Source organism: Onychostoma macrolepis, chromosome 14, assembly GCF_012432095.1.
Source record: "Onychostoma macrolepis isolate SWU-2019 chromosome 14, ASM1243209v1, whole genome shotgun sequence".
In the NCBI taxonomy this organism is placed as follows: domain Eukaryota; kingdom Metazoa; phylum Chordata; class Actinopteri; order Cypriniformes; family Cyprinidae; genus Onychostoma; species Onychostoma macrolepis.
In genome coordinates, this window is record NC_081168.1 from 8,705,074 (window position 1) to 8,716,079 (window position 11,006).

The 11,006-nt window shown below is 37.3% G+C and overlaps 1 protein-coding gene across 7 annotated transcripts in view; it reads right to left on the reverse strand.

Annotated features, from left to right (window-relative positions):
- Positions 1-10,774, reverse strand: part of p2ry4 (pyrimidinergic receptor P2Y4) — a 32,758-nt gene extending 21,984 nt beyond the window's left edge. For 3 of the 7 annotated variants that reach the window (XR_009274182.1, XR_009274180.1, XR_009274178.1), the window contains exons 1-4: positions 9,919-10,612; positions 4,552-4,625; positions 4,204-4,371; positions 2,122-2,286 (exon numbers count right to left, since the gene is read on the reverse strand). Coding sequence is in view for 2 of the 7 variants with exons in the window: in XM_058798046.1 (XP_058654029.1) it covers positions 8,398-9,492 (1,095 nt within the window). In the remaining 5 variants the exon portion in view is untranslated. Of the gene's footprint in view, positions 1-2,121; positions 2,287-4,203; positions 4,372-4,551; positions 4,626-7,451; positions 9,497-9,918; positions 10,613-10,664 lie in introns of those variants that run through there. The other 4 variants (XR_009274181.1, XR_009274179.1, XM_058798046.1 and 1 more) reach the window with 4 other exon arrangements.
- Positions 10,775-11,006: the final 232 nt, after the last annotated feature.

An 11,006-nucleotide genomic window follows, 5' to 3' on the forward strand; every position in this document is an offset into this window, starting at 1 on the left:
CGTAACCCCCCTTCCCACCCCACACCCGGAAAGAGGGGTGCTCTCTGTGCTAATTAAGTGCTAATGGTTGTGGCCCTGCAGAGAATACTAATTAGGATTTCTATTCTTCTTTTGGGTGAGCATGTACTTCAACACGGCCTAATGAGGGGAGGCAGGTATGTGTGTGCTGTGTGCTGGGTTAATGGGGGGTCCACTCTTAGGTCTCAGGGCTGTGGGCTGAAGAGGGGGGCGTTTCCTGTGTCTTGGCCTCTCTCACACAGAACCACACACACACACACACACACACACAATGAAAGGAAGAAACTCAATCAAGGTTCCTAGTATATCTACACTCTCCAACTCACTCGGTACTCTCTAGCCTTATCTATACTTTATTCTATTCGTACATTCAAATATCACCATCACATCTTAAAGGGATAGTTCGCCCAAAAATGAAAACTTTTATCATTTACCTCATGTCGTCCCAAATCTGTATGACTTTCTTTACTCCATGGAATATAAAACAAGAGAGAATAAACTGTTTTTGTCCATGCAGTTGAAGTCAGTGGGGGTCAAAATGACAATGGACCAATTTGGCTTTCAAAATACCTTCTTTAAGGTGAACTATAACTTTAAGGCCTAAAGTTGACCTGAACATAACAGTAAGTACACCATCTAAACATTTCCACTGAGAGAAGGACACAAAAATTGCATTGATGAACATAAAACACATTGATTCATCTTCCTCTAGTCAGTAGTGACAGGAAATTTTGCAAAGTAACTGCACAAAATTCACAGAGTTTGCTCTTTGGAGTTCTACATGTTCTGAAGAATACATCTCAGAAGGCATAAGTTAAATGAGTGAAGCAATGTATTTTAACATCTCAATACATTTTAACAAGGTACAGTTCCACACTCTGCACCTCTTGTGCGAAAGAATTAATGAATGTAAGCAATTCAATGACAACTTAACTCACTTCTCAGGGCATTCAGACTGAATAACCCGAGTTCTCAGAGAGCCATGAAAGCTGTCACTTAAAAAGTGCTTGCCGTTGAGAAAACGATTCCCGTCAGCCAAAACTTCCTGTTTATTTACAGGCAATGACTAGATAAAAAAAAAAATAATAGTAAACACACATTGTGCCGAGCAGAGAGACAGCAGCGAATCTGATGGCAGTGTAGTGTAAGTGGGAATATGAGAGGATGTGCATGCGCGTAAACACGCAGATTGGGGGTGGTATTGGAATTACCTGAGAGAGATAATGGCAATGCATTAGATTAACTCTCCTCCCTTAAATGCGACACATTTAAGTAATCTTGTCCCCCGAAAACATGTCAATGGCTGAAAGGCTGCCTCAGCGCTATCAGGACCCTCTGGTCCCCCACACTGATGCAGCTGGCAAAACGCTACCGTCGACTGTCAAAACGCAGCGCGAGATCTAGTTATAATATAATTGAATTTTCATATCAGAGGAGACCAGAGTTCTAGCAGACAATAGGAGTGCTGAGTCCTCTCTGATATTGGCACAGACCCTTTGCCACGCGCATGAAATCAGTATGTTAATGTTCCCCGGGTTTTCTTTTTTTAAGGGCACTTGTGCCTCCGCAATGTAATACCGATGTGGTTTCAAAAAATTGCAACTATTGATAAGTAGGCAGCTAGAAACCCTTAGACCACCCCCTCCCGCTGCCTTCCCCATCCAAGCAAGCAAGCTCCCAGACAGCGCAGCACCCCCATCCCACACCCCTTTATTAAAATTGTAATTTATTTTTCTAAATCAGAATGACAGCTTGCTTTCTTTTCTCTGCAGCAGGCGGTGAATCAAGCTGCTTTAATTACTTTCGTAACTTCGCTGACCCCGGGACTGCACGCCTTGTGCCGAGAAAATGGGCCGGCGACAAAGCTCTCCCACAGCCGCGGCCGCCTCTGTTCATTTAAAATGCAGGAATTTATCAAACTCAGGATTTTCTATGATTTTGTTAACATTTCACCTCCTATCTTTTCCACATTCTCATTTGACCCTCTCGGACCGCCGTCTCCCAGCCTTGCGCTAACAGCAAACACTCGGCGCATACAGAAGTTAAGTTCATTCAAGGAGAGTGAGTGCACTTGCTTTGCTGGTTGCTCTGATGTATACTTACGTGCGTGTATGTCAATTAAGAGACATGTTTATCACTGTCCTCAGTGGTTTGTCGTGGCCTAGGCGGTTGCCCTTACAGCAGAAGAACAGATCTGAGCTGCTCAGCAGGAATCAACAATGCACTTGATCTCTCAGTAGCTTCTGACCAACAGAGGTCAGGGTCAACCTGCAGATGAGAAAGAGCGTGTCAACACATATGTCACATCACAGTTTAAAAGTGTTGACTGTGCCCGTTTATTCAGGAATTTTTCTTGTTCAAAAGTTTCTCTAAAAAAACAGAAGCCAGATATCTGGTCTCCTGAAACCTGCTCCGCATTAACCCTCCCAAGCTGTTTGTCTTATTAAAGGCTTTAATATGGTGTAATCCCTCCTATCACCCTCACCTCCTGACTGGCACCCCTCTGTTCCAGCCTGCCCGGCGACTGAGAAACCAGGCTAACCCGGTGGGCACGGTCGTGGGCTGACGGTCTGATAATTGAATGAATGATTATCTGTCTCATTAATAGACAATGATACAGAGTGCACGGCCATATATCTGGAATATTAATGAGAAGCTGCAGGGGGCTTGATAAGAAGGAAATAGTGTGGCTGCTGTAATGGGGTTTAAAACAATTTGCCCAGGTCGGGGTGGCCCAGCTGATTTGGGCTGTTTAATCCCCAGTAACCCTTACACACAGCTCCCGGCTCTATATGTGTGATCATCAGCCACATACAGCCGGGCCTCCAGCGCAGCCGTGAGCCTCCAGCATCCCTGCTGCACCCGGAGCAGATTGATCAGTAACCCTCCGGCTGACTGAAGTCTAGGATTTTATTAGCAATTTATCCCTCATTACGGAGAAGGCTTTCTTATTTATTTATTTATTACAAAATATTGTGATTTCAATACTTTGAAGATTTTTTTATATGCAATTAATATAAAATTAATTAATTTTTATTTCAATTAATTAAAAAAAATAAATAAATCTATGTTACGTTTTGAAATGAATAAATGTAAATATTATTTTAATGAATATTTGTTCATATTTTTATATTCTAAAAGGTCTTTTATATCTTGAACCTTTTAATAAACCCTAATAAATAAGAACAATCTACTATTTTACTTTCACTTTCATCTATATGTAATTAAGCAGTATTTTTAAAATGTTATAGGGTCAAAGTCATTTAAATGTCTGCATCAAAAGAAATTTTACAAAAGTGATTTTATATGCATAGAAAGCACATTAAATGCAAGTAAAGTGTCTACTTCTAAGGTTTAAATAAGTTTTGGGAGAATAACATGTTAAGGTGAAATGATGTTTCATTGTCATTCAGTGTAACACTTATATTTATGTAAAAATTGAAACGACATACTTATTCTGACCTGTACATACTAAAATATATAAAAGAATAAGTGAAAAAAATGTAACATTACAAGTAATTAATATTTGGGGTAAAATTATTTAGTCTTTTATTATGTCATAAATTGATTCTTGTGGTGAATATGCCTGACAAGATTGCTACACGTAATTATGTTTTAGTGGATGTTTTCTGGCAATCATGGTAAAAATGTGTGATATTTATTTTTTTGCATAGAAAAAAAAAAACTGTTTAATTAAACAGGACACTTCTTAATGTATTGAAAAACTACAACAACAATTCAAAGCTGTATTACACTTGTTTTGATGCTTGAGAAGCAGTAATCTTATTTGATACTTTGTGTCTTTTAGTGTGATAATATAATAATTTTTTTTTTTTTTCAATTCACATTTATTTCACAATACATGGTTGTTTGGTTTTTGGCTTTATTAAAAAATTAATATAAAAAAAAAACATTTATTAAAAAAAGAATATTAAAACAACTACAAAATTGCTCTTATAGATTTTTCTCCCTTCATTCACTGCTGTGTCAACTTAGTAATAGGATTAAGAAAAGTTTTTTGTGAAAATGTTCATGTGGCCAAAATCCGAATTAAGAGGCAAATTAAACATTTATACTAAAGGTCTGCTTGAACACCCATGTGAATCAATATCTACCACCTATTACACTGGAAAGCAATATTTCCCTTTTTAGCATGCAATAATTGTGTTTAGGCCAGTGAAGTACCTTATTATAGGTTTGTCAGGGAGAGAAAGCCCTGTTCCCATGGCGACTATGAAAGCCATTTGCCTCCTTTTCAGCTGGGTAATGAACTTCTTTCCTCTTTATGTCACTCTTCCTCTCCACTCTCAGCATCTCAGTCCTTGTCCACGTCCTTGAAATCATTCGTTTATTCTCGAATGTGACAAACAACCATGAAAGTAAAGTCATCATGCATCCCAGATTGAACAGTTTGCTTCTAAAAAGTACATCTCCGTAGGTAGAAACGAACTCCTCATCTATCTTTATATAAATCAGGTTTAATACTAACATGCAGATTTTGCAAAGATGTATCATGAATGTCAATGAACTTACACAATCTTCTACAGAGACGTTGCTGTCGCCAGACCTTTTTGATGAGCTGCCTGAGGATCATACGTCACCTTTCTCTAAAAAAGAAAAAGTTAAAAAATTCTAAAAAATTTCTAAAAAATTAAACACACTTGAACTGCATATATGTGTGTGTGCATATGCATATATATTTTGTTATAAAAAAAAAATTAAATTAAAATTTAAAAAAAAATTAAATTTACAAAAGTGATTTCATATACATAGACAGCACTTCAAATACAAGTAAAGTGTCTACTTTAAATGTTTCAAATAACTTTTGTGAAAATAAAAATGTCAAAATATGGGCAAAATAATGTTCTGTTGTCGTTCAGTGTAATATGTAAAAATTAATCAAAATACTTTAACCTGTACTTACTAAAATATATAAAAGAAAGAGTAAAAGCAAAAAAGTTCTTGCTAACAAATAGGTACAACTTATAGGACATGGGATATAGTGGCAAAGTAATTAAAATTACAATATTTTTTTTTAAAAAAGAGAGAAAAAAAAAATTTAATGTCACCTAATGATTCTTGTTCTAAATGTACCTGACAAGATTTTTTGTTACATGAACTATCGTTACACTGAAAGACATTTTAGTGGGTTTCTTTTCTAAATCATGGTAAAAATGTATGATAGTTTTAATGTACCTGTATTATTTAAATAATATATAATATACCTGTATTATAATACTGTAAACCTGTACTATGCACACACACACACATATATATATATATATATATATATATATAAATAAAAATATATATACACACACACACACACACACACTGTATATACACTAGTCAACATTTGAAGTGAATCAAAACCTTTCATCAAAGTTGTCCTAAAACAAAAAAACTTTTTTGATCCACTTCAAATGTAGACTATACTGTATATAATGTATGTGTGTGTGTGTGTGTGTGTGTGTGTGTGTGTGTGTACTTGTTTTTCTATTCAGGTGGGGACTTAAACCTGAATACACACAGACTCATGGGGACTTGTGTCACGGTGGGGACCTAAATTGAGGTCCCCACGGGCAAACAAGCTAATAAATCACACAGAATTAAATTTTTTGAAAATCTAAAAATGCAGAAAGTCTCCTGTAAGGGGTAGGTTTAGGTGTAGGGCAATAGCACATACAGTAAGTACAGTATAAAAACCATTACGCCTATGAATGTCCCCACAAGGATAGTTAAACAAGTGTGTGTATGTGTGTATATATATATACACACACCACACACGTTTTGTTGTTTCATAGATTAATATGTACAATTACCTTTTATTATCATTTTACAGAGCTATATAGAGATTGATCGAAAACATGCTTTTGTGGCCAAAGAAATCAATTATCTTTAGACTGTGTAAAAGCTCCTTTATGTCAGTGAACAAAAATAAAACACATAAAGGTTACTTATTGCTAGAACTGATGGGAAAAAAAATGCTTCTCCAGCAGTTAAATGTTTTATTGCTCAATGTCTTTTATGAGTATTATATTGCGGTGCTCACAACATTGATTTCTCCCAACCCTTGTCCTTGGGCCGTGCACAAGAATGAGAGGATGAAAACAGTGAGGACATGAGAGACAGAGGGGGAGAGAAAATCAGGACTATTAAAGAGAAATAAATGTCAGACTTAGAACATCACCCACCCTCTTTAACAACAACATATAAGTGTATAATATTTACCTGTGGAAGTATTACAATAACAGCAGGCTTACCACTTCAAAAACAAAACTTGCAATTAGCAACACTCAAACACTTGTTTGCTTTTAATTGTATTATTCACAGAGATTATTTACAGATATTTTTCCCATTTTAAACAGAAATCCATAGCAGAGTAAACTTAGTCCACACTGTAGTCATCTCTTTTTGTTTATATGCATGTATTGTGTATAGGCCTTGACTTATTTAATGCCATTTGTTTCCAAATATTCAGGGTGATTTTAGTGCAAGAAAAAAAGGGGGACATTAACTCTCTATCTCCTGTGCACATTAAACTATTCATGACCTGAACAACCCCACAACAAAAGCAGCAGCCAACAGGTCTATTTATCACAGTCAAAGGCACTGGACAGAGAGCTCAAGGAGATGTGGGTATTAAGTCCATGCACTCATTCCTTATTAGTAACATTTGAAAACAGCTCTGGGGACCTCTACTGACGGAAAGAAAAAAAAAAAAAAAAATGAAGAGCTTCCCGGAGAGCATCACTATTTCACAATCTCCAAAAAAAAAAAAAAAAAAAAGTTAAATGCAACATTGCCATATCACATGAATTTATCAAATTACTTTTTGTAATTTGCTCCAAGTAATATCTATGTTAAAAAATACTAATAAAAGCACTTTCTGAAAATAACATTTGAAAATTTAAATTTTTAACTTTAAACAATTAAATCTTTTGGTCTGTGTCCTTAAATGGCACCCACAATCTCATACTGTAAAATATATATTGTTGGATATAAATAGTTATACAAAAATGCATTTCAGTGTACACAATATTCAATAAATAAGTTGTAAATGATCCATTAATGCTTGGCAGTATAAAAAAGCACATAGCAGACATAAATTATCAGATTTACAACACATTTTCCAGCTTCCTGTAAATAAAATAGATCCTTTTATTTTACTTAAGTATTTTGTATACAAGTATGGTCTCTTCTTCTGATTTATTTTAGTTGCAATTTTGTTTGTATCAGAGAGGGGCATATAAAACAGACACAGGATATACACAGAAAACTCAGCCACTTCAAAGTAAATACAAAACACATTATGTAAATACAATTTAAAATGAAACAAATACCATGACCAGAGGACCGTCATAAAATACAACATTACTTTAAAAGAAACTAAACACAGAGAAACATTCCCAGAGAGGTTACATCCGAAAAAAAAAAAAAAAAAAAAAAACTCTCCTCAATACGCCAAAATGGATCTCATTTCTTCAAGCTTTTTTCCTTCATACAGCCCTGCTATGCAAATACTTACAAATACATAAACACACATGTACAGCAACACAGCTGTAGATCTGCTCTGCCAAAGGAGAAAAACATCTGTACGAGGAATGAAGCAAGCCAAGCGGGGATAACTACACAGCAGTTCAAATTTCAACCTCCCCCACAACCATTCACCTTTTCACTCAAAGTGCCTTTCCAACTCTTCTGTTTGATTCAAATAAACGACAGTTTAACAGCATTTTATTTTATCTTTACCATGTTTTCAGTATCAACAAAAAGAGTACAATAAAATGGGTATTCTTCAATAATCAATACAAAATTAATTTCTTTCATTGGTTAATTCTATGAAAACTCAAGTCCTACTTTTTTGCAGGACGATTTCACACCTTCATTTCCTACCATAGGACCTTCAGACATAACAGAACGCACAAAAGGCTTTGTACTGGCATTTCTGTAGTAACAGTCACAGGCCAGAGTCCATCTCTGGGATACAGAGTAGGTTTTGTTTTCAGTGTTGACAGAACCCCAACACTGCCAAGTTGTGTCCTTGACCAGCAGTGAAAAACTTCAACATTACAAGTAACCAGGAGTGATTGGCCATAAGAGTTTTTATAAAACAAGCCGCAGTTCCTCTGCACCAGCAATCACACTGAATGAAAAAAAAAACATTAGGAGTGCACAAAAGGAAGCAAACCACATCCTTTCTCCAAATAGATTCCTTTACTTTTATCTACGCTGTAGTGACTGTCCTGAATTCTTCTGGATACGTATCTGCAGAATGATGACTGTTGACAGAGAATGCTTGGGATGTCTTACAAAATTTGCGGCAGTCTACCAGAACTGATTTTTAAAAGATTACCCAAAATGTCTGGGTATGTGAATCTAGAGTCTCGACTCAGTGCCAACTTGGGCATCTGGGTTCTTAAAGGCCAGCCCGATGTTGTTATCATGCACATACGCAGTAGAACGAGTGTTCGGAGTTTGTCTAGTGAATGCTCTGAGGAGTTTAGAGCGGTAGTGATCCCCTGCCAGGAAGTAGAGGATGGGGTCCAAACAGCTGTTCATGCTAGCAAGTGGTCGAGTGATTTTATAAGCAAAGTTGATGATATTAAGGGACCTGCAATCTGCGTCTACAATACGGTAGGCGTAGTAGAGCGAACGAGTGATGTGGAAAGGTACAAAGCAGATGGCAAACACAACCAGCACCACTATGATAAGTTTAATGGACTTCTTGCGGGATGAACTCGGTTGACATTGGGACAGGCCCTTTCGGGGTTGGCAAAGGGTCCGTGCCATTAAACAGTAGCAGACCATGATGACCAGAAATGGCAGGATAAACAGCAGGACCATCACCACTGAGTTGTAGGTAACATAGTTGTGAAATTCATCCGGGCGGCTGGTGTCGTGACACAAAGTGTCATTTCCTCTTTGAGAAGTGTTGACAAAAATCAGCTTGGGCACCAGGCAGGCTATCACAGCTGTCCAGACAAAACCACACACCATGTGGGCATGGCGTGGCTTGATCAAAGTCAGAGCACGAATGGGGTGACAGATACCAAGGTAGCGGTGCACACTGATGCAAGTGAGAAAAAGGATGCTGCAGTACAAGTTAGCATAGAAAAGAAACCGCACAATCTTACAGAGAAAAACCCCAAAAGGCCAGTGGCTGCGGTTTGCGTAGTAGTATATGAGCATAGGCAAGGAGAGCACGTAGAGCGTGTCCGACAGGGCCAGATGGAACATATAAACCGTACTGGGTTTCCAGGGCCTCATCCTAGTGATGAACATCCACAGAGCCACAGAGTTAAGTATCAATCCCAGGAAACACACTAGGGAGTATGATACAGGTAGCAGAATATACTTGAACTCCTCATTGAAGAGACAGCTGAAATTCACTTCCTTCTCAGACCTTGGTATCAGTGTGGTGTACGGAAGGGACAAATTCCCTGAGACGCTTTTCCTTAAGAATGAATTCATTTCTCTGTTAAAATAACAACAAAAGATGTTTACAGAAATTTTTAGAAACACAAAATAAAGTAGATTTCAGTGTATAACATTATGCCACAAGCTATAAAATCAACATAAACTACTGGCTGAAAGCGTCTACAAAGTATAGACACTTTTGTGTGCTTAGAAATCTGATTTTTGACTCTTCATAGGGTTTAGGTCTAAAACAATATTCAAAATCCATATCCGAATACGAAAATTTATTCTCATAACTGAATTTCTGAAATAATCTCATATCTCCCGTTTCAGAACTATGCTGTTTTGTAATAAATCACAAAAACTAAAGAAAAACTTTTTCGCACACGTTTAGGGTATATGAGACATAAATTTGTTTGGAAAAGCAGAGAGACAGAGAAAGGGGAGCACGCGGAGTCGTTTTCACGTGCTAAAACTTACCGTTCACTCAGCTGAACGAGGTAAACACGACCCTTCACAGATCAAAACATGAACTTAGATGGTTGACGCTAGTGTTTCATAAAACAACTTGTCTAAAAGGTTTACGCATCCAGATTTATCGGACTGCGCGCCTGGTCCGCTGTGGCGCGCTGGATTAGGTGAGAGCATTAGCTGAGGGGCGGAGAAACAGCGCCAAAGTTTCTCCCTTCAGATCCTCAAGACCATTTCACCAACGTTTGTTTAGTGACAGGTACTGGTCAGTATCTCATCAGTTTTCTTAAATACTACGAGAAACCTGCTAAGGTATTAAAAGACATAGTCTTAGATATTAAAAGAGCATCTCTTCTAAGTTATTCCTTAATGTAATTTTCCAAAGTAAATCGCTTGAACTCATCTGTTTCGTATCACGCTCTTATCAGTTTCTGCCATCTTTGCCCATCACACAGACAGTAATTTACAATCGAAGCTCATCTCACATGCCCTTTAAACATTACATGTTGGCTCTCGTAAACGATACAGCCCTGTTTTATGATAAAATCCTTGAAGGTAACACGACACTTTAACCCCAACGCACGCACATATGGTGCTGTTTTCTTTCCGTTTTATATAGCAACTCCAGACAGACACTCTTAATATTTTAGGCTAATTCCAGGATATTTTAGAAACGTTTTAGTTGACCTTCCTTTATTCTATTTCACTTTGTCGTTTCACTTCCAGAAAGCCATGTGACTGTGTGTGCTACATACCATATAGGAATTGTGTCTATATCCCAAAATGTATCCCATAATAATGCACCGAAGTTCCAAAGAAGTTCCAGGTTTTCCATATCCAGTAACAAAGTGTTTCCCGAGAGTTCTAGGGGAGCTTATGCATATTTGTTTGGAGTAAAGTTAATATTTAGTTATAAAGTTAAAACACAGTCCCATTTGACCAATGGGAGGTTTTTCGTGCATGTCTGGCTTAGAGAGGAGACCTTAATGCTCATGTGCTGTAACTGATTCTTTAGCAACTCAGAAATAGCACACGTTTATATCAGATCACCAAGGTGTGCTGTTAGGTACATAATATGATCCGCGTTTGGCCCGGGC